This window comes from Littorina saxatilis, linkage group LG8 (genome assembly GCF_037325665.1).
Source record: "Littorina saxatilis isolate snail1 linkage group LG8, US_GU_Lsax_2.0, whole genome shotgun sequence".
NCBI classification, from domain to species: Eukaryota; Metazoa; Mollusca; class Gastropoda; order Littorinimorpha; family Littorinidae; genus Littorina; species Littorina saxatilis.
Genome location: NC_090252.1, coordinates 58,745,438 through 58,770,206, shown reverse-complemented (window position 1 = coordinate 58,770,206; position 24,769 = coordinate 58,745,438). Strand labels below are relative to the sequence as shown.

At 43.4% G+C, this 24,769-nt stretch overlaps 1 protein-coding gene and 2 long non-coding RNA genes across 3 annotated transcripts in view; 2 read left to right on the top strand and 1 right to left on the bottom strand.

Annotated features, from left to right (window-relative positions):
- The window catches only part of LOC138973958 (uncharacterized), a 451,362-nt gene that overhangs the window by 220,583 nt on the left and 206,010 nt on the right, over positions 1-24,769 (bottom strand). The gene's annotated exons all lie outside the window — the stretch shown is intronic.
- Positions 1-24,769, top strand: part of LOC138974397 (uncharacterized) — a 61,530-nt gene that overhangs the window by 19,410 nt on the left and 17,351 nt on the right. The window contains exons 7-8 of the mRNA XM_070347114.1: positions 218-270; positions 627-801. Coding sequence (XP_070203215.1) covers positions 218-270; positions 627-801 — 228 coding nt within the window. The remainder of the gene's footprint in view (positions 1-217; positions 271-626; positions 802-24,769) is intronic.
- Positions 18,794-22,590, top strand: LOC138973946 (uncharacterized). The gene is made up of 3 exons (XR_011458228.1): positions 18,794-19,132; positions 20,498-20,845; positions 22,095-22,590. It is a non-coding gene; the product is annotated as an uncharacterized lncRNA (long non-coding RNA).

Sequence of the window (24,769 nt, the reverse complement as noted above, 5' to 3'; positions counted from 1 at the left end):
TCTTCGCAGTCAAACATGAGATCAAAACGAAAATAGGGCGCTATGTTTGGACCACCCTGTATATTTAAGAATGTCAAAGCATAATTGCATTAACATAACGGAACAATGTAACTAGATTAAAATGGTTATATTGTAATTGGTCACATGAGGGTATCGATCATTTTATAGTCTACTAAGTGGTTGCAAAACCATAATGTGCAATTGTGTGTGTGTTCAGATCCTGCTTCACTGTCAGACTGCGTGGTGGAGGAAGAAAGAATGAATAGGACAGTGAAAGGAAGATGTCACTTTCGCAATGCTCTTTCTCATACGAGGGGACTGACGTGCACTTGGTATCAGGAAAATACAAACAAGGTATCAAATGATAGTTTCAGATTTCACGACATCATCATCATCGTCATCGCCATCATCATCATCATCATCATCATCATCATCATCATCATCATCATCATCATCATCATCATCATCATCATCATCATCATCATCATCATCACCATCATCATCATCATCATCATCATCATCATCATTAAACTGTTCCTTGTTAAACAATATTTGAGCGTGTTCACATAAACAATGCTGTTATGATCTTTAACTAAAAGACACTTGATATTTCTCCTCATTTTCAGCAACGTACAGCATACGCTGGTACCATTACCGTCACAAGCACGACAGATGGGGGCCATGATGGAGGACAGTGCACCTTTTTTAACAGGAGTCAAACATGGGACAATGCTCCTTACAGTTACAGTGTTGACTTCTACCCGGGCAATGGACTTCACGCAGTGCACACGGTCAACCAGGGTACGTTGCACATTTGTGCTAACCACTACACTGTGAGGACCGGTGTTAATGTTAATGTGTTGGCTCTGATTGAACAAAGTATCTTATGTTGATCTTGTGCGTCTGTATTTTGGGAAGGATAGTGTATACCTGCTGGTTGCTTCGGAGGCAAATGCTCATACACTCGGTGCTTAAAACATACTTGTGCAGGTCTGCATTGACAAGTGTGTTATGTGTTACCTCGGTTTGATGTGTCCCAAACAGTGAAGCGAAACGGGCTTTAATTTGCATTACATCAAATGATTGCCAGGCTTAAGATGTGAACACTACACTTGTAGTTAAGTGCATTTGTATATTGCAGGTAATGGTTTGACTGGGCTGACATTCTCAACGATCCAAGGTATGGGGTTGCTTGAAACAGGCCACTTGCTAGGCATAACGGTACATAGAGAATACTACATGGCTTGCTGTGTCATACAACATTTACACGAGTTGCTATTTTGAATATAGAACTGCGAGCAAAAGCGAGCTTTTCAATATTTGAACAAAGCAACGGGTGTAAACCTGGTACGACACAGCAAGCCATGTAGTGTTTTGTTTATCCTACTGACTGTACTTGTGCGTCTGTTGCGCCGTGCGTCCCTCAGTCGAAGCATCCACATTGAAGAGGCTTCGTATGAAACCTCGATCTTGTCCAAAGCATCGTGTAATCTGTGACGACAAAACAAAGAGACGTCACACTAGAAAGCCGAGCGTGACGGTTTAGTTCTAAACATTTCTTCCAGAGGAAACAGCAGGCGTCCACGTGTTTCCAGAATAACGCTTGTATCGGTGACTTTGGCATCACGAGCAGTGGAAAATCAGGTCCCTGCCAGACTAGTTTGACACGACCCCATGTACATGATAATTGTATACTAACGTGTGAATCAAACTATATTCCCCCTTCTGCTTTTTTCTCTCTGTAAACTTGTAGCCTGGATAGTTATGTTTCGGTAACTTACCCAACAACCAAAATCACTTACCCAACAACGGGCCTGAATCCTCGATAGCTCACAGGTTGATGAGCTAGACTTTGAGGGAACTACTTTAGCGATTGAACAGTTCCGAACGCTCTAATGTACGAAATATACATCTCTAGACCAAACAATACAAGCATACTGCATCTAAACTGGCAACTACAGGCCTGAACACATTAATCTCCATATAAAATCCTTGAGTGTGGTTGAAAACAGGGAAACTGACAAGAAGTGTTAACAGAATGGAATGATTTTCCCTGAACTATACAGCCGCGCATTATTCAATCGCCTGCGCAGGTAGACTGGTTCAGTGAATAGGATTCGATCAAACTTTCGCACACAAACTCCTCTTTTCTGTGAATAACTGAAGAAAGGAGGAATACAAAGGAGGAAGAAAGGAGGAATGCCTCGTCTCAGTGAATATTAACAATAATGGTCTCAGTTCGCTGTCATGAAAAAGCTCGCTAAAGCTCACATTTTTCATGATCCGCTAACTTCGACCATTATTTTTAAATGTGTTGTTATTCGTTTGTCAATCTGCAGATGTTTTCCATCAAGTCAAAGTAAACATGTATTGCGTTTAATATGAGGTCTGTGACACGAAAGTCAAAAGAGTGTACGTGTTTTTGTTCGTTGAGTGTAAATGCCAATTACATAAGTGTGTGTTTCATGATCCACTAACTTCGACCATTATTTTTAATTATCACTGAGACTCGGAATGTAACCTCTACATATTGTTATCTTATGGGTGGTCTCTGTCACGAATATAGAATAAAGCTAGGTAGTTCCAAAACCAGGTTTGGCTGTAGGTGAGCAAGTTGTTCGAGATCTCAACTTCACCGGAGCCAGCTTTATTGGAATAGGTTCCGGTACTTATCTCCAGCTGGGAGGGGGGGGAGGGGGGTTGTGTATTATATTGGCCCTGAGTCCAGAAGCCAGACCACCAGCGTGAGAGGCAAGCGTCCTTACCACTGTGCCACTCCCGCTCTCATAAACACACACTTATGTAATTGGCATTTACACTCAACGAACACAAAAACGCACACGCTTTTGACTTTTGTGTCACAGACCTAATCTTAAAAAAGCATACATGTGTACATTGACTTGATGGAAAACATCTACAGATTGAAAAACGAATAACACCACATTCAAAACTAGGCCACTAAACCAGTTATGCAAAGAAACAACGAATATGTGTAGAAAACACTAAATGACTCACGCAAATGATTGTATCTTGTCAGACGTCACTTCACCTACGATGTCAGCTATTACCGTTGTTGAGGAAACTACCAGCGTGCCAGAAGACAAGGGACATGTTACTTCCATCGCCGTTATTGTTGGTGGCTGTGCTGGTGGTGGCGTCGTTGCAGTCGTCGTTGTTGTCATCGTTGTCATCGTCATAAAACGAAGAGGTAATGGTTTTGTTTGCAGTTATTGATTAGTGTATTGATATGTGTTAGATTGCCCTGAAGTAAATGTTGGCGCAAAACAGACATACTTCTCTGTTGTCAATTCATATATATATATATGACAACACATCATCAACAGACGTAAGTTATACGGGAGATTGCTCTGAATGGGAATGGGGCGTTGCTCTCTCTCTCTCTATTACTCTCTCTCTCTCCCTCCCTCCCCCTCTCTCTCTCTCTCTCTCTCTCTCTCTCTCTCTCTTTTTTTCTCTCTCTCTCACTCTCTCTCTCTCCCTCCCTCCCTCCCTCTCTCTCTCTCTCTCTCTCTCTCTCTCTCTCTCTCTCTCTCTCTCTCTCTCTCTCTCTCTCTCTCTCTATCTCTCTCTATCTCTCTCGCTGTCTATCTCTCTTTTCCCAAAGCACAACACATGATTGAACAACAAAAGTAGAATGGTGATAGTACCGCTGCTGATGTAGCTGCTGCTGATGCTGATGGTTAACCGGTTAATGAATGTGTGCTATACAGTTGTAATCATTAAAGCGTAGTCTTAAAGCAGCATGTACAATTCATTTGTAACAACACTTAATCTCACACACAGTGTTATACCGATATAAATAGTTGTCAATAGGAATGATTCAACGGCAATATTAATTCGTACACATTAGTGCTAAAATAAGTGTCACACAACCTATCTAAGGCTTATGAAGTGTTTGCTTCTTCTCATTGCTGCATGGTTCACGTGTACGTGTTTAATATGTCTTTAATATGTATGTCCGTTTTATCCCGCCATTTGTTTTTGCAACAATTTAGGAGAGTTTGTTGATTAATATGGTTTGTAATGCAAAACATGACGCTGTGATGTCATTCTGATGCAGACGGAACTTACGCTAAACCTCGGCGGCGAAGAAACGCCACAGATGTACATGTGTATGCTGTCTTCCACAGTAATGCGACCACCACAGCCACAGCGCCACCATCTGGGTCCACTGAAAACACAATCAACGACCAGCACAACGACTCTCATAATGAACATCATAATCATGTGTATGTCAATGACACTGAATCTGGTAGTCCCAATGCTCCTGACTATTACAATCAAGTAACTAAGGTTAACTCGGCTCTGCAGCAGAATCCTACCTACGAGAACGACTTGTCTGAAACGAACCATGGGTATGCTAATGGCGATCGTGATTCCAGCCCCTACTATAGTGAAATTAAAAACATCGAATGCAAATAATTAAGGACAGAGATGTCACGGAAATTAAGATCGTGTTCTTTGGCAAGTTTTTCACTTTTTGCTTCAAGGTTCCTGATACAAACCCTGAGACAAGGTGTTTTAGTTCTAGAAAGTGATATGTGAATGAATTGAGGGTCAACTTGGACGTTTCTGGTGGCTTTTTTTTTATCAAACGTGTAGCTTTTGGGAAACATTCATCTTCCACAAACATACAGGTATAACTTTGATCTATGCTTTATTTCACTCAAAACAGGCCCTTAGATGCAGTAAAAATGCACTTTCTTAGTTATGAACTTTTTGTTTTCCTTGGTAAATATCATAGGCACACAATACATTTCCAAATAAAAGGAATTTTGTTGTACTTTTACAGAATTTCTAAAATGATGTCTGCATAATTCACAAAACAGGCATCTCCGTTACTGCACAAAGGCGCAATTTCTGGTGAAATTACAAGAACGAGCAAGAAGATTGGGCAAGTAGTCCAGAAGATGAGATTTTCCCATTGACAGCACTGACGATCAAAACACGATTGTAAGAAAATAGCGTCACACGTTTTCTACTATTGTCAATTGTGAATAAAAATAACTTTGCAAAATGATAATTTGTATTGCAAGAAAGAGGTTGACGATGACAAAATTACATCACACAATGATTGTATTGTATTCGAAGTACCCATACAAAAATGTTCAAACGCCTACATCAATGTTTTCTCCTTGTTCGATACTGAAAAAAACATGTCCGTACCGGGAAGTACACATATGTATGTGTGTGTGTGTGTGTGTGTGTGTGTGTGTGTGTGTGTGTGTGTGTGTGTGTGTGTGTGTGTGTGCGTGCGTGTGTGCATATGTGTGTGTGTGTATGTCTGTGTGTGTGTGAAAGTCACTGTGTGTGTGTGTGTGTGGGTGGGGGTGGGGTGGGGGTGACAGGGTGGGTGGCTGTGTGTGGTAAGGGTGTGTCCCTGTCTGTTTCTGTGCATTAGTGTGTTTGAAAGCACCCGCCTTTGTAAATATCGTGGCTATATTTCATGCTCTGTTAAGCAACCAGCCATCATGCATATTTATTTTCGTAACAAAAACCGGTTTTCAGTGACACCTCTTAAAACGTTATCAGGTGATAAACGATTGATAGACTGCCCTTTATTCAAGACGCCAGTTTGTGTACTATGAATGTGTCAGCTGTGTACATGTAAACTTACGCTGTTATGTGTGCATGCGTGTGTGCTTGCGAACGTGCCTGCGTGCGTACGTACGTGCGTGTGTGTGTGCGTGTGTGTGTGTGTGTGTGTGTGTGTGTGTGTGTGTGTGTGTGTGTGTGTGTGTGTGTGTGTGTGTGTGTGTTTTGCCACTTTTTTTTAAAGCAAGATTGCTGCCATGTTAAGTAGCACACACACACACACACACACACACACACACACACACACACACACACACACACGCACGCACACGCCCACACACACACATACACACACACACACACGCACGTACACACACACACGCACACACACACACACAGACACACACAGACACACACATACACACACATACTCACACACACATACATACACACACACACTCACACACACACACACACACACACACACACACACACACACACACACACACACGGCGACATAAGCATACTCTAATGAACTTTCCTCGTTCCTGATGTTTTCCGCAAGAAAAGCTCAAATTGAAGTGACATAGCACCTGTTTTGATAACTATTAACAAAGCGGCTTTGAAGTACCACTTTGTATGACTTGTTCGTGTTAACATTAACATATTTTGAGGTAACAGGAAAACGCATCGAGTATTTGACTGTTCACATTAAGTAATGTTGTAATCAGATGCACTGAATGATTAGTGGAATGTACTAAGTGCACTTTCTCACTTTGTGGTTACATCCAAGACATTGCAGTTCTCCCTGAAGGAATTGTTTGAGAGAGATCGATAGATGAGAGAGAGAGAGAGAGAGAGAGAGAGAGAGAGAGAGAGAGAGAGAGAGAGAGAGAGAGAGAGATAGCGAGAGAGAGAGCGAGAGAGAGAGCGAGAGAGAGAGAGAGCGAGTGAGAGAGAGTGAGAGAGAGAGAGATAGAGAGGGGGAGAAAGAGAGAGAGAGAGAGAGAGAGAGAGAGAGAGAGAGAGAGAGAGAGAGAGAGAGAGAGACAGACATAGAGAGAGAGAGCGAGAGAGAGAGAGAGAGAGAGAGAGAAAGTGAGAGAGAGAGAGAGGGAGAGAGATAGAGAGAGAGAGAGAGAGAGAGAGAGAGACATTTTTTTGTTTGTTTGTTTATTTGTTGCTTAACGTCCAGCCGACTACGCAGAGCCATATCAGGACGAGGAAGGGGGGGGGGGATGAAGGGGGCCACTTGTCAAGCGATTCCTGTTTACAAAAGCACTAACCCATTACTTGTGTCCCAGCAGGCTTTAGTAAAACTAAATTAATACCTACTGGAAGATTACCAGTTTCCAGTATGTTAAAATAGGCTTAACCTATCTACTGCTGGACTTACATCAGAACACTAACAGATTAAACTATACATGAATCACGAGACAAGCGGCAAGAGAAGAGATTTTTGGAAAAAATACAGGTGAATGAGCAAGAAGGCAGAAAAAAGAAAAGAATTCATGAAGAAAAAGAGAGCATGACAGGAAAGAGGAACCAAAAATCTACCTAACAGCAAACTATACTGTTCAAAAAAAGAAACGCATAGCTTGTAATATTTGGTTAATTTAGTTATATGGCTACAAGGATATCCACCAAACTGCAGAAAATGTTTATCTGGTCGTCGACCTTTCGTCCATTGCCACAAGTGAGCTCTGCACGTGACGCATGCGTTATCAGTGGCTACAATGTCAAAATTGCTCATTTGGCATGACCACTCGTCATGCTTCAGTGTAATCTCGTGAAACTCGGGGAATATTGAGCTCTCACCATGTCTTCCAAAACCCATAAAAGCGGATTGTTCGCTACAAAGAAATCAGACGACAATTCAGCGACGAAAGATGGCCCGATTGAGCAGAGAAGACCGCCAAATTGCATTGGGTCGTTTACAAGCAGGCCAAAGTCAAAGTGCAATCGCCAGGCACTTCCACGTGTCCCAGAGCACCATCAGTAGACTGTGGGTCAGGTTTCAAGCCACTGGCTCCGTTGCTGACTTGCCACGAGCGGGAAGACCAAGGGCGACAACTGCTGCTCACGACCGCTTCATACGGCTCCGCCACCTCCGGAATCGTTTCCTGTCGGCCTCATCTTCTGTCCAGGCTCTCCCCGGGCCACACCGAATATCGGACCAGACCGTGCGGAACCGCCTGCATGAAGCTGGTTTGAGAGCTCGCAGACCTCACAGAGGAGCTGTCCTCACCCGCCGCCATCGCCAGAACCGAGTGCAGTGGGGCAACCAGCACCTTCGCTGGACCGTCCGGAATCACTGGAGACACGTGTGGTTCAGCGACGAGTCCTACTTCCTGCTCCAGCGACATGATGGTCGGAGGAGGGTCTACCGGAGAGTAAACGAACGTTACGCGCCCAACTGTGTGGATGAGGCACCCGTTCATGGTGGTGGAGGCGTCATGGTGTGGGGGGCGATCAATACCGCTGGAAGGAGCACCCTGGTGCACGTCCAAGGGCGCATAACTGCCCAGCGATACGTGGAGGAAATTCTGCGCCCACACGCCCTTCCTCTTCTGGCTGACCAGGATGCCATATTCCAGCAGGACAACGCTCGCCCGCACACAGCACGACTCACCACCCAGTTCCTCACCGACCACCATGTCCAGGTGCTTCCCTGGCCATCCATTTCGCCAGACATGAACCCGATAGAACACCTCTGGGATGAATTGGACAGACGTGTGCGCAGGCGAGAAGAAGCGCCGGCAAATCACCGCGATCTATTGCAGGCACTTCAGGAGGAGTGGGACACCATCCCACAGCAAGATATCCGGCATCTGATCCAGTCCATGCCCAGAAGGTGCCGGGCAGTTGTTGCTGCTCAAGGCAGTCACACCCCCTACTGACTTGACAGCCTCGGCACCCAATCGTATTGATTGACTGATTGATTTGAAGATGCAAATGAACTGTGTGTGCATTCAACTGTGTCCATACCAAATTTCAAACAAATAATCTAAATATTGGATTTTCTGTTAATTTTTTCGAAAAATAAAACAAATTTGGCAAGTAGCAACTATGCGTTTCTTTTTTTGAACAGTATAGAAAGCTCCTGCGGTTCCAAAAACAGGAGGGGCTTTTAATTTCATAACCGCAGTGCCCCACTGCGGGAAGAGAGAGAGAAAGAGAGAGAGAAAGAGAGAGAGAGAGATGGAAGAGGGAGAGGGAGAGATGGAAGAGGAAGAGGTCTACGGTTTGCTTCTTCAAAACAACAAAGATGAGAGAGAGAGAGACACAGAGAGAGACAGAGAGAGAGAGAGAGAGAGAGAGAGAGAGAGAGAGAGAGAGAGAACAAGAACAAGAACAAGAACAAGAACAAATCTTTAATTGTCTAAGGCCACAGCCCCTTACAATAGTGGTTAAAATAACAGCAAAAGTATTTGCACAGTTATAAATTATAGTCACGCATAAAATTCAACAAATACATTAAAACCCTGATGACATATCACTGAACCTCATTTATAAGGGTTCGTCTCTTCTGTAGCATGAAGAACACAAATCTGCTGAAGCTGTTCATCACATTTTCCTCATTATTGCCACAGAAATACACAAGTTGTTGTTGCAGCGTCTTAGACTTCGAGATTTTCAAATACTTTGCTCGAAGGTCTTGATAAAAAGGACATAAAAATACAACATGGTGTTCATCTTCTCTATCAGCTGTACAGAGAGGACAGTTTCTTGTCGTTTGGTTTGGTGCGTACCGAAACTTGTGAGCGTTGATTTCGGATACTCTTGCGCGGAAACGAGTAAGAGCAACTCTGTACTTAATATCTTCGATTAATTCAATGTATTTCTCTTTTTCCAAGCATGTTTTGTAACAATTATAAATGTCAAAACGGTCACTGCATTCTAAAAAGGAGAACCATTCTTGACAAAAACAATCTTGTAAACGTCTTTTAAACTCTCGTAAGAAACACTTCTCATTCCCAACCGTTCCGTACATCCACACAGCAGCAAAACCATTACAACATAAAAGACTCTGCACATGTGAGACCCAATTTGTGTGGCCCTTCGATGCCAAATTACATAAAGCTTTATATGCAATCTTGGAATATCTTGAATCAGGTTGCTTCAGCAGTGTAAACCAGTATTTCACACATCTGACTGCAGAGTTAATATACAGCGGATGTCTTCCCAATTCACCATACACAATGTTGTTTGGAGTTCGAATTGTCACTTTCAGAAACTTTTTACACGCAAACAGGTGGACCCTTTCCACAGAGTCATACTTTCCATATCCCCATAGCTCTGAACCATACAAGAGCATAGGAGCGATCCGTGCGTCAAACAGTTTGAAAAACACCTTTGCCGAATGGCAGCCAAGTCTGTTCAGTAATCTAACGATTTCGATCACTCCCTTTTTCGCCATGGTTGTCTTTGTTTCTACTGCAATGTTCCAGCTCAGTTGGGTGGAAAGGGTTACACCGAGATATTTAAACGAGTTCACAATCTCAAGACGATCCATTCCGTAGAACCACTTCTCTTTCTGTGCAATGTGCCCGCCCTTTCTAAAAACCATGACCTTAGTCTTTGTCAAGTTCACGTTCAGACACAGTTTATCTGCAGAGCAGCGCAGGACAGCTGGTTGTGTAGGCCTACTACAGTGCTGGATAACAGCGCAATGTCGTCAGCAAAAAGCATTACAAACAGTTCTAACTCAGACGGAGATAAACGTATCCCATGTCTGCCTCGTTGTATGACATCCTGTGCCAGTTCGTTGATCAGAAACGAGAAAATTGTCGGTGAGGCTACACAACCTTGCTTAAGGCCTTGCATACATTCAAAGAAATCAGTGTATTCGTTTCCGCACCGCACGCATGCTTTCACGTTTTCATACATGCTCTTTAACACCTTAAATATTTTGCCTTGTATCCCTAATCGAAAAAGCACTGACCAGAGCACGGGGCGCTTAATGCTATCGTAAGCCTTACAAAAATCTATGTAGGCTACATACAGTTTGGCCTTTTGTGAAAATTGTTTCTGGACGCAAGCGTAAAGGGTAAACACATGATCAATAGTTGAGTAATTCCTCCGGAAGCCAGCCTGGCTTTCATCTAAAATGTTATTATTTTCTGACCACACAGACAGGCGGTCGTTCAGAACAGACATACAAATTTTGCTCATCGTACTGGTGAGGGAAATTCCTCTGTAATTATCAGGGTTATCACAGTCTCCTTTTTTATGTAACGGCACAATAATGGCCTTGGACCACTCTCTTGGGTACACCCCCTTCTCGAGAATGTTGTTGAACAATTTAACTAAAAAGGATAAAATAAGACTTTCAGACACTTTCAACATTTCATTCAACACACCATCAAACCCTGCCGCTTTACCATTTTTCAAATTTCTGATTGCTTTACTAATTTCAATTTCAGTTATTTCACTGTCAAGAATTTCGTCACTGATACCTGTATCAGGCAACTGATCGTCTTCGGGTTCACCTTCAACTGTATCGGTATTTAAAACATCCTTAAAATGTTCGTACCATGCCTCTGTTGGTACGGAGTTGGAGTGCTCCTCTTTTCTATTACATTTCCTTATTTCCTTCCAAAATTCCGTTGGTTTATCAGCAGAGAGCACTAAGTTATGAACTTGTTTTAACCTGTACTCTGTTCGCTTTGTTCGAAGAAGGTCTTTATACTCCTTCCTGACTTCAGCGTACTTTTGCTTTGCTATCTCTTTTTCTTCTTTATCTTCTGTTTTAATTCTTTGGTAACTTCTCAGCAACCGTCTCGCAGATCGCTTCTTTTCCAAACATTCAACATCAAACCATGAGGACGCACTTCTACCTTCATCGTCACCTCCGACCTTTTTAGTCATGCACTTTGCCGACTGTAACATTGCTTTGTTAAAAATCTCCAGCCCCTCGTCCATGTCTGCGCTGATGATGTCGCACGCTTCCTTTAACTTAGCTTTAAAATCGTCTGATTTAACACTTTCAATAAAATCATTCTTTTTTGCATCGTTCCACACAACTTTTGAGACACGTGCTTGTTTAGGGGGCTGGCGCTGATTCCCTTTCAACCCAAGCGCAAAGGTCACAGGCATATGCATTGATTCAATTCTGTCGCCAATGGTTAAATCGTGAATGTTATTGGCTAGGTCAACAGAGGCTAAACAATAATCCACCACACTGTTACCACTATGGGAGATATAAGTAAACTTGCACGAGTTGTCCGCATTGCAAACACCATTCAAGATTTTGAGATCAAAGCATACACATAGATCGATAAGCTTTGTACCAAACCCATTTAGTGTATAGTCTTCAGTCATTCTACCATGTGAAATCGTGTCATGGTCATGACCTTGCGAGTCTTGATCAAGGAGGTCAAAAATGTTCTGCGTATCTACCTGGTAGTCTAATGTTCTAGAATTAAAATCACCGCACAAGAGCGTGTGGCAATCACTTGTCATTTCTAAAACATCACTTAAACATAGCTCCACTTCATTTAGATGGCACGAGGAGTCTGTCTTTTGGTAATAAGGGCTCCCACATGGTGGCACATACACTGGCACGAACACAATATCTCGATCACCACCACACACATGTTTTGACAGTTTCAAGACTAGCATAATATTATGATCATGCGAGGAGTCAACCAATTCAACGTGCTTTGCTATGTTTTTCTTACACATCACGACAATACCCCCTGACTTGCGACCCTGATGTGAGAGCTTGATAGCTGGAGACATAAATTTTACGTAATTTTTAAAGTGTAGGGACAGATCAAAGGAGTCATCAATAAACGTCTCAATAAAACATACAATATCAAACTTTCCAACATAGGCAGAAAAATCTGTGTCACCAAGCTGAGAGGCAAGACCTCCCACGTTCCACACCAAAAAAGACACTGCTTTACCCACACTAAATGTATCACTAGCTTGACGGGAACGCTTATCATGAAACCTTTCCCTGCACTCGTCTGATTTTGAACTCATACTTGTATCAGTGTTTGTCCCCCTTGTGTTGTCTTTACTCTCACGTCTATCGTTAATACATTCACCACTCATGTGCACATACCTGTCTGTCCATTAAAACACGGTGCGGAAACTAAAGATTGGGGCCGGCCGTATCCCTATCTCCACGAAACAGTAGGTCGACCCCTACCTCTGCCCGTCCCTCTGGACGCTGCATGTGACCGTGTTTCACGATCACGAGAACCAGGGAGCGCTGCGCTCTCCCCGGCTAATCCATCAGGGTTGGCATGGTGACTGGCACGCTCGCTGGAACCGCCACCAGAGGAGATGCTGGAACTGGAAGAGGAACAGGCACCGTGACCGACTGAAGCATCGGTGTCGGCACGGGAGCTGGAACTGAAGTTAGAGCTGGACCAGGCACCGGAACGTGGAGCGGCGCTGGAACTGTGACTGGCACCTGAGGCGGTACCGTGACGTCGATAGTGGCTGGCCAGGTCGCGGGCTGCATGCACTGCGTCTCGTCTGTCCCTCGGGCTGTCCCTGTCGTTGTAGCCATCGCTGTTGTCTCTGGAACTACCCGTCGTCTGGTCTGGTCTGTTGACCTGAAAGCTGCTATTCTTTGTCTGAGGGAGTTGCTGTATAGTCTGGCTGGTATAGTGTGTCAATGAGAGAGGAGAGAGATTTCTGTGAGGTTTGAAGTTCCTTAATTGCAGCAGCCATCATTTCCACAGCCACAGATAAACGATCGTCCCTGGTTTCACACACCCCTGCACTGACACTCGACTGTTCTGTGTCACTCATACCGCTGACAGTAGCCTTTGTGTTGACGGCACGTGAACTTTCCTTTCTTTCTGTAGCCACGCTTGACTGACCAGGGCCGGGGTTCGGCTCTACACCAGCCATAAGGAGAAAGGCGAGTAAACTCGCCACGCTGAGTAGGCCTGCTGTTGTGTGTAGCTTCAGACCCCGGATCCGTTTTGCAGATTTACACGCATATCTCGTCAGAATTTTCACCAAAACTGACACAAAAAGACCAACGGCAGCGCGGTACACTTGTATATCACATGCCATTTTAAAACTTGATCATTATTGGCTGAAAATGACGATAATTTCACTAATTTGCCGGAGCGATGCGAAAGACGTGTTGACAGCACCGTGAACTCGAACTCACTCCGAGAGAGAGAGAGAGAGAGAGAGAGAGAGAGAGAGAGAGAGAGAGAGAGAGAGAGAGAGAGAGAGAGAGAGCGAGAGAGAGAGAGAGAGAGAGAGAGAGAGAGAGAGAGAGAGAGAGAGAAAGAGAGAGAGAAAGAGAGAGAGAGAGATGGAAGAGGGAGAGGGAGAGATGGAAGAGGAAGAGGGATAGAGTAGTAAATGAACCTAGGACGAGGTGTTCTTGCACGCTATCGCTGATTTTGGGTGACACTTTGTGGAACAAGGAAGTCTTGCTCGCTTGCATTTGCATTTCATGTTGTGGCACTTTCCTCGGCATGAGCAAGCAGCACTTCCTGCCGATTTTTTGTAGTTTGAAATTGTTGATGCACCATGATTTAAAATGATGGCCAAACTCGCAACGTTCGCCTTTCTCCAAACTGAGAGCGGAGAGGATTTTCTTGTATCTCTCTTGGTGGATGCTGTAGGCATCGCGGTTCTTCTCTGCTAGCCCTGCGACAAGTTTGTCGAAGAGTTCGTAAAATTTGTCCCTCTGCTCTTGACCGTCCATTTTCTTTGCTCGAATTACAAAGAGATCCAAGTGTCAACTGTTTGACAAATTGTATCCCACACGGACAGAAGGTCGATGTTAATTTCAATTCTTGTGAACATTGTGAGCAATTGATAATGCACCACTAACACGAGATTTTCACCAGTGATGTATTACTTTTTTAAATCTCGTGAACAGTGTTGACATCTGTAGAAAGTCCGATTCATCTCGTGAAAACATTGATCGGACTTTCTACCGGTAGAAAGTCTGATCAATGTTTTAACGAGAAAAATCAGACTTTCTACCAGTAGAACGACCGATTGTAGTTTCTACTGGTAGAAAGTCCGATCTGAGTTTCTACCGGTAAAATCGCTGATTCTTCTCGTAAAAACATCGATCGGACTTTCTACCGGTAGAAACTCCGATCAGGCTTTCTACTGGTAGAATCGTGACATATATATGCAACATAATACAGGTCCCAAAACAGACCCCTGTGGCACCCCACATTTCATAGTGCCCTGAAAAGAGTACGTGTCGTGTACGTATACAGATTGAACCCTCTCTCTAAGATAAGAGTAAAAAAAGCGACAGTGCTAGAACTTTTCAAATAACATTTTAATTTCTTTAGAAGGATCTCATGATCCATGAGGTCAAAAGCTTATTTTAGGTCCAAGAAAACATCCCCAGAAATGTCTAACCTATTAATGGATGAGTACCATGAATCAGTTAATCTGGCAAGGGCAGTATTATATGAATGTTGAGAGCGAAAACCAGACTGAAGTTGATGCAAAAGGTTGTGGTCCTCCAAATAAGTAACCATATGTTTCTGAACATGCCTTTCAAGAGGCTTAGATAATACAGATAACAAAGATATAGGTATAAAATCATTTAAGTCTTGAGAACCTTTTTTTCTGTGGCAAAGGTATGACTTTCGCTTTTTTTAAATTCTTTTGGAAAAAAAATGATGTTGAACACATAAATTATAAACACAAGTCAGCGACTCTACTATGTAAGGAGCAGATAGTTTTAATAATGTATTACTTATTTCATCAAGCCCAGACGATTTTGTATTGTCCAATCGTGCTATGTACTGACCAACTTCACGGACGGCCATTATCGGAATAACAAACACATCCGTATTTCTTAATTGTTCCGCACAGAACATCTGCAAGCGTGTACAACAAGAATGTGGTTCTGTACCTGGAGATTTTGGGTGAGAAACCACCAGTGATTCAGCAACAGACACAAAATAATCGTTAAAATCATTGGCTTTTATATTCTGAGGAATATTACTTTTTTCGGGGGTGGTGCCTTTTAAAAACGAGTTCAGGGCGCGCCAGACTTTTGAAACATCTTTGCTGTTACCTACAAGCTTATTACAATATGATCGCTTCGCGTTTCTCACAAGATTCTTTACTCTGTTACGCACTGTTTTATAATCTTCAAATAAATTGTTTGTCTTTAACTGGTCGCGATACGCCATTTTTCGATGATATCAATGGTTAACCAGGGAGGAAGTTTAGGATGTCTTACTCGTTTCCGCCTCACAGGTGCATGTCGATTTACCACATCGATAAAGAGGGAATACCAGGTGTCAAGTGCCTCGTTAGGATTGGTATAATTAAGCACAGAAGCAAAAGGTGTACAATTCAAATCATGAAAGAAGAGACCGTGATTAAAATGCTTAAAAGACATGTATGAAATATATGTGTGACCTTTTGATTCTGCCTTGGGTAACTTCATCAATTTGGAACAGCTTACAGGACTATGATCACTTACACTTAGGTCGGATACACAGGCACCAAAGACTGTGTCCGGATTATTCGTATAAATATGATCGAGCAATGTAGATGTCGTTGAAGTTACCCTTGTGGGTGACTTTACAAGTTGTCTAAGCCCAAATAAGTAGTTGATTCCCAGCTGGGATAGGACTTTAACATGTCCATGTTAAAATCACCAAGTAACATAACGTCAGCATTGTGTTTGCTCGTATTATAAACATTGTCTAACATGTGTACAAAATAATCATACCACTCAAAATTTGCCGCATGATTTCCATAAAGAAAACACACGAATTAAGGGGCCATTGATTTACTGGGTTTGAGTTCTAACCAAATGCATTCTACTGCGCTGGGTTCCAGGTCTATGCGTCTACGCGTAATGTGTTTAATTGAGTCATTAATATATACCGCGATTCCGGTCTGCCCTTGAATTTCTGGGTCTCGCCTTTCAACACAATAATCAACAATTGCGATATTATTATCGGAAACTCTGGAATCTAATATTGATTCAGTAATACCAAATAAATGATAATTCGGAGATGCTTTTTCAAGGAAGGCACATACATCATGGATCTTATTATAGAGGTGATACACATTTAAATGACCAACACTGAGCATAATAAAACAAGGAGTAAACACACACAATGATAGTTAACATATACACAATAACTGTAACGAAAAAAGCAAAACGACAGTCAGTTCAAACAAAAAACACAAACAACAAATGTATGCCGGCAGTCTTGCAACACAATATGGTAAAGTCTCACAATAGCGTCACAGACCTCTGCACTAACACTCGACTTTAACCAAACGAGCTCAGTCAGCCTGACACAAACACAACTCCGTTCAGGCGAAGCGGGCAGATTACACGGATTACGTGGCAGTTACCACTCACACACGCTGGAGGGAATCTTCAATCACGCCCTCGCAGATTTCCACATGAACCTTAGACAAGTGTTCTCCGAATGTTAGTGAGGATCCGAGTCAACACAACACCACTGTCACATTTAAATGTGCCACGAGCAGTATAACATGTGGGTATCGACTGTCCGATCAATAACAATGGAACTTTTGTTTACTGTTCTGATACGGCTGAACACAGCCACTGTTTCTTATAACAAGAGAGTGAAAACCACAAGAACACTACACTGTGACTTGGGAGAAAGAGAAAGAGAGAGAGAGAGAGAGAGAGAGAGAGAGAGAGAGAGAGAGAGAGAGGAGAGAGAGAGAGAGAGAGAGAGAGAGAGAGAGAGAGAGAGAGAGAGAGAGAGAGAGAGAGAGAGAGAGAGAGACAGTGGCAGAGACAGCCCCATGTCCTCCCAGGTAACTAGGGACCTATATTGGGACAGAGACAGACAGACAGACAGAGACAGACAGACACAGAGGCAGACCCAGACAGACAGACCGACAGAGCAAAAGACAAACATAAGGGTAGACAGAGAGAGAGAGAGAGAGAGAGAAAGACAAAGAGCACGGTGTGTCAACCGATTCCGTTCATACACCGAATGTTTCCGTTCATCCGAAGGATGTTTCCGTTCATGCAGCCTCATTTTCGGCACTTGCTTGGGGAAAACACGTGGCGGTAAGTCGTGTGGGCAGCGCGCTTTTGTGACATTGCAAGAATAAGGTAGCTAATTGGTTACACACACACACACACACACACACACACACATACACACACACACACACACACACACACACACACACACACACACACACGCCCCCTACTCCACCGCCACCCCTTGGTTGTCTTGACAGCATTCATTACTCGTCAGTCAAGTCCTGCGTGTACAGAGAGAGAGAGGGAGAGAGAGAGAAGGGAACAGAGAGAGAGAGAGAGAGAGAGAGAGAGAGAGAGAGAGAGAGAGAGAGAGAGAGAGAGAGAGAGAGAGAGAGATAATTATCTCTCTCTCTCTCTCTCTCTCTAAACTCACACCTATATTGGGACATGATTTTTTATACGATATTAAAAAGGGGGGCGTAATGGGGGGAGGGGGATTGGAGGGTGACGGGGTGTGGTCGGTCAGTTGCGTTTTTAAAAAGTACGTTCTTGTTAGGTACGGGTTCGTACCTTTTCTGGACTGAGACCACTACGGGGAAATAGGGTAGTTAAAAAGGTATTTGATTGTTTTTTTTAATCGATCACATGTATAATACAAGTTGATCACATTTCAGAGCCACATGATAAAAAGTTTTAAAAGTCCAGAGGGAAATTTCCTGGTTAAAATTATATACATCTGTGCATAGTACGCATAGGTTGCCTTGCCTTAAATAAATATAGTATGTACAACTCTGGACAGACATTCATTCCATTTAAAATCAAAGTGCGGCTTTTCTCCGCGGCGCGAAGGTATTGCCGCACGACACAGAGGGGGTACATAGTACACCAGTTTCTTATGCTATTTATAGACGTCGCCTGTGCTCAGGCCCCCAGTGGGGTACCGGCCAATGTGAGCGCTCCCTTGTGGGGCGCAGGCATTTGGAGGGTGTCAGGGTGGGCCCGCCAAGAGCGAGCGTACGGGTACAGACTAGGGTGCGTATGTACTGTTCTGAATCGTCGGTTTTTGTGCCGAAGATTCTGGTTGGGCCGCTAGTCACTGAGGGCGTTCACTGATTGGCCGTACTGGCTAGAGCATTTTGCAGCGAGGAGATGGCTGTGTACTCATAAAAGTAATAATACAATGTTGTCGTTTAGACATGTAAAATGTGTTTTTTAAAACCTGCGTGTACCCTCCGCGAAGTGAATTTATAACGGTGCTTTTTCCTAGCCAAAAGCAAACATGCATTACAGAGGTCCTGTTGTGTCGGTTTGTGCCTTTTGAATGAGCCGCACACGCGACGTTACACCCCAACAACGTAAACGCGAATGTTGAAACCAGGAAGTAGACCATTCTGTCATATCGCGTAAACATTCAGTCTGCTCATAGTGAACTAAAATAGGACACACGCAGTGAGAATATGTATTTATTATGTTGATACTTGTGAGTGACACAAACACTGTGCTGAACTGAAATCTTGTTTTATGTGCCTCATGCCGTGGGCTAGTTTATGTGGATTGGCGTAAAGGATATGGAAAACGTTATATTGTTGTGTTTCTTCGGCAGTGTCCTTGTTCTATGTGGTGCAGGTAAGCAGTATTGTCAGTCCGCTTTTGTTTGGAGCAGATATGCAGGAAGACAGTGTGATATATACAAATGCACTGTACACTTTAGTAACTAATCCACCAATCAACAAATCAATCAAACAAGCAAGCAAGCATGCGATAGCATGCAGTCTCTCTCTCATTCTCTCGCTCTCTCTGTGTCTGTATCTGTCTTTGTCTCTGTATCTGTCTCTCTCTCTGTCTCTCTCTCTATGTGTCTCTCTCTTTCTCTTTCTCTCTCTCTCTCTCTCTCTCTCTCTCTCCCCTCCCTCTCTCTCTCTCTCTCTCTCTCTCTCTCTCTCTCTCTCTCTCTCTCTCTCTCTCTCTCTCTCTCTATTTCTCTCTCACAGATGATTCCTTTAGGGAGAACTGCAATGTCGTGGCTGTAACCACAAAGCGAGCGACTGCAATTAGTACATATCATTAATTATCCAGTGCATCTGATAACTAATTCAATAACATTACTTAATGTGAACAGTCAAATACTCGATGCGTTTTCCTGTGACCTCAAAATATGTTAATGTTAGAATACAATAGCCATATATCTCTCTATAGGCTCAGTAATAACAACTCTTGTTGCTATGATATTTTGTTTCGTGTATAGTTGATTGATTCGTGTTTGTTTTCGAGCATTTGTTCATCCATTCGTTTGAATGATTGCTTGATCAGGCCTCCCCAGAGTGCGCGTCCCTGCGTCCTACACGCACTAGAAGCCAAAATCACGTACTAGAAATTACTCTTTTCAGAATTTAGTCAATTATATTACAAGCACAATTAAATGGCAATTATACGCCAGAACGATACGGAAAAGAGAGTGCGCGTTCCATTTGACAAGGTAAAGTTGAAGTGTCCTCTTCGAATATTCTGATGAAAAAAGACACTTAATATCACACTATTTGTAATAACAATGCGTTATATGAACACAGGGGGTTTGGTGACCACGGACTCTTGAGACCCTCTAAAGCTCCATGGACCCTCTTAACATTAACAATGGGGGTCTCGGGACCCTCTAGGACGGGCGTCCTCGGGGAGCCCTGCTTGATTGATTGGTTTTGTGATTGATTGATTGACTGATTGACTGATTGACTGATTGATTGATTGACTGATATATTGCTTGATTATATTATTGTTTTCAGAGTTTTACTTGCTAGATAATGCCGATCTTTTCTTGTCCACACATAATTGTGTTCTAATTACTACCAAAAGAATACATTTTCGCTATTGGTCAAATGTCAATTTCTCTGTTTAAGGTTAAGAAGGATGTACGTGTGTGGCCACCGTTCTCCACGTTATCCAGTGGCTCACAAACCAGTCTGTCACTCTTAATTCAGTCGTTCACTACATTTGCAGATGGAACCTCCACTGGAAGCATTATCATTCAGAACTGTACCGAGGGATCCCTCGACATTCGAGAAAACGAAAACAATACAATTGTTTGCAACGCATTCGGTGCAAATACCACTATAGCCTGGTTCATCAAAAGAAACGGTTCAACAGAGAAGGAAGAAATCGCTACGTGTGGACCATCCAACTGTACAGTGTATCTGCCCACGCATTTTGCTGTCTTGAGGTTTTCAGAACAAAGCCACCTGTTTTATCAACAGCATGACGTTTCTGAGGATTCCCGTGCACAGATTTCCTGTGAGACCCAGCAGGAGGAAGATGCAAGATCGTTTGTCTGCAACTTTAACGTAATCAGTAAGTGCTTGCTTGTCACTGTTCAGTGGGACCCGCTCAGAAGAAAGTCGAGGGGAATGTTTTTGTTTTGTTTGCTTTCTTATATCCGCGGTTTTCATATCCGGAGACTCCGGAGGATATTTAGGCAATTGCTTTCCCTATTTCGCGGGGAAAAAAATGTGTGTGTGTGTGTGTGTGTGTGTGTGTGTGTGTGTGTGTGTGTGTGTGTGTGTGTGTGTGTGTGTGTGTGTGTGTGTGTGTCTGTGTGTGTGTGTGTGTGTGTGTGTGTATGTGTGTGTGTGTGTTTTGCGTGTGTGTGAGTGTGTGTATATGTGTGTGTGTGTGTGTGCGTGCGTGTGCGTGTGAGTGTGTGTGTGTGTGTGTGTGTGTGTGTGTGTGTGTGTGTGTGTGTGTGTGTGTGTGTGTGTGTGTGTGTGTGTGTGTGTGTGTGTGATGGTGTGTGAGAGTGCGTGCGTATTTGTGAGTCTTGTATTGTGTGTAAGCCTGGTAATCACATCGCTTAATACACGATGGTCCAGAAAAAGCGCCCTATTTTATTTGTGATCTCATTTTTGACAGCAAATAGAGATTTAGAAAATGTATTCACTAAACGATTGCAGAATGATGGGAGATTATGACTGTCACAAATTGGTAGAAACTGTTTTTTCCTTAGTAGTTGATAACATGCTATATCCTGGCTCTTCTTAATTGAAGAACTGTTGCAACACGAACGTTTTGGCAAGTATAAATGTAAAAAAGGGCCACCCTACTCTCCTGATATCAAACCACCGGACTACCTTATGTGGGGGTACCCCTAGGACAGGATATACGGACAACATCAGAACGGAAATCAGGCGCATACCAGCTGACATGATTGGACGAGTCATGGACAATTTCAACGTTCGTGTTGTAGCAGTTCTTCAATGAAGAGCTAGGAGCCTGGATAGAGCATATGCTTAACTACTAAGGGCAGACCCTGTTCTACCAAATGTGGAGGACATAATCTCCCATAATTCCGCTATTGTTTGGTGATACAAAAATTCGACATATCTCTCTTCGCAGTCAAAAATGAGATCAAAAAGAAAATAGGGCGCTATTTTTGGACCACCCTGTATATTTAAGAATGTCAAAGCATAATTGCATTAACATAGCGGAACAATGTAACTCGATTAAAATGGTTATATTGTAATTGGTCACATGAGGGTATCGATCATTTTATAGTCTACTAAGTGGTTGCAAAACCATAATGTGCAATTGTGTGTGTGTTCAGATCCTGCTACACTGTCAGACTGCGTGGTGGAGGAAGACAGAAGGAATGGAACAGTGAAGGGAAGTTGTCGCTTTCGCAATGCTCTTTCTGAGAGGAGGGGACTGACTTGCACTTGGCATCAAGAAAGTACTGAACAGGTATCAAATGATAGATTCAAAGTGTATGACAACTCTCGTCTTCCTGTTCTTGTCATTTCTTCTGATCATCATCATCATCATCATCATCATCATCATCATCATCATCATCATCACCATCACCATCATCATCACCATCACCATCAGTACCAGTAAAATTGTCTTTGTTAAAAAGAGTAGAAAGCGTTCACATAAACAATGTAGTTATGATCTTTAACTGAAAGACACTTGATATTTCTCCTCATTTTCAGTCACGTACATCATACAACGGTGCCGTTACCGTCACAAGCACGACAGACGGGGGTCACGGAGAAGGGCAGTGCACTTTCTCCAGCCCTGGTCAAACATGGGACAAAGCTCCTTACAGTTACAGCGTTGACTTCTACCCGGGCAATGGACTTCACGCAGTGCACACGGTCATCCAGGGTAATTGCATGATACTTCATGTTTGTGTTGCCTCGATTTCATTTGTGCAAAGTGAAACGCCATACAATATGCACTACATATAAGTATTGGCTTTTGCACTGTCAGGATCAAGATCTGAACGTAGTCTATAAAATGAAAAGCCGTAGCATGATTTTGTTTGTTTGATGGTTCTTGGTTTGGGAATCCGAAGAGAGAGAGAAAAAGAGAGAGAGAGAGAGAGAGAGAGAGAGAGAGAGAGAGAGAGAGAGATAGATAGAGACAGAGAGACAGAGAGAGACAGAGAGAGAGAGAGACAGAGAGAGACAGAGACAGAAACAAAGAGAGAGACAGAGAGAGACAGAGAGAGACAGAGAGAGACAGAGAGAGAGAGACAGACAGACATACAGGCAGAGTGAGAGATAGAGAGAGAGATACATAGAGAGACAGAGACAGACAGAGACAGACAGAGAAAGACAGAGAGATACAGAGAGAGATACAGAGACAGAGACAGAGAGATACAGAGACAGAGAGACATACAGGCAAAGAGAGAGAGAGAGAGAGAGAGAGAGAGAGGGAGAGAAAGAGAGAGAGAGAGAGAGGGAGAAAGAGAGAAAGAGAGAGAGGGAGAGTGTCACGATCGGGTGACAGAGACCAAGAAAGTGTCACTCAGTGGAGTGCCTGTTCTGGGTCAATGTATGATAGAAAGCGCCTGTGCGTGATATTGGGCTGACGGGTTTTCGCTGACAGCGCGCACGGGATTTTCAGGGATTGAGTTTCCCGTGTCTTTTTTCTGCTTGGGGAGGCAGAATTGTGTATAGCTGGACTGGTTTGGTGACAAGGTCAGTCACGTGTATTTGGCTAGGTGGTCTGTCAGAGACTCAAGGACGACACACTTGACACCCAGCGGCAGAAGGGGAAGGATCGTATACACAGTTTCTAGAGTATGATGGTTTTTCACCGAGTATTATATTCGGCACTCTAGGGGAACTTCCACTAGCTTTTCCTTTCTCCCTGCCACGTATTTTGCTGAGGACAAGTCGTCAATTTTTCCTTCGTCGGCGATGGCTTTCGCATAAGGATTCGACAAGGGGTTCTGGAGGTTTTTGGTCACTGTTGACGAACAGAGGCTGTTCCAGGGAGGAAGCGGACTTTGCTTCCATTGAGAGTACAATCATAGGCTTTTGAGGTAATAAATCATTATTTAACGCTGTTGATGAGTCTGTGTTGTGGAATGAAATACTCTCTGTTGTTCTTTCCAGGTTAGCGCATAATTTACTCTCTGTGACGCTAAAATACTAATCTGTATATGGTTTTTGCAGATAGGGAGAGAAGGACGGAAAATGGCTGTTTTGTTGTTGTAAAAAGTCAGTTTTGTGCAGGCCCACGTGCTCGATGAGATATTTAAAGATGACATGTTTTAAGGTGGTGGGTGAGGGGTAGCTGACATGTTTAGTGCACCGATGCTTTCTGTTTGCAGCCTTCCTTCGATTCGTTCGTTCGATTCGTTCGTTCGCTTCGCTGCGTTACGTGTTCCTGTAACGTCTGCACGGCTGACTTTGGCGGGACCTGTTGAAGCTACGCTAACCAGGAGACCGGCTAACCAGCGGACCGGCTAACCAGCGAACCGGCTAACCAGCGGACCGGCTAACCAGCGAACCGACTAACCAGCATACCGGCTAAGCAGCAGCAGCAGAGATAAAGCTAAGTGCACCATGTCGTACGCACCCCGTTGACCACCGTTGTCTTTTCGTATCTATGATTTCATTGGAGTAGTGACAACGTGGGGTGTGTGACACCTGCACGAACTAGAGCTTTTCGAACAGAACATTCGCATTTAACTATATTTACACGGGTTCAGCGTGTTACTATAATTTTCTACATACTACTGGCATTTTGTCAGTGAACACTGGGTTTTTACGTGTTGAGAACGTAAAAGGAACATATTTTGAGTGAAGGCTCGAGGGAGGTGGAGAGTTTATACATAAACAGGCGTCTGAAACTTATACTTTTGTTGACTCTATTTAATTGTATGCCTGCGAGAGTGGATCGTGGTGTGGTTAGTTAATTAGTAGTAATTAACCGGTTCATAATCACCTTGAGTGATATATTGGAACGTGACACATGGGGGCCAAGCCG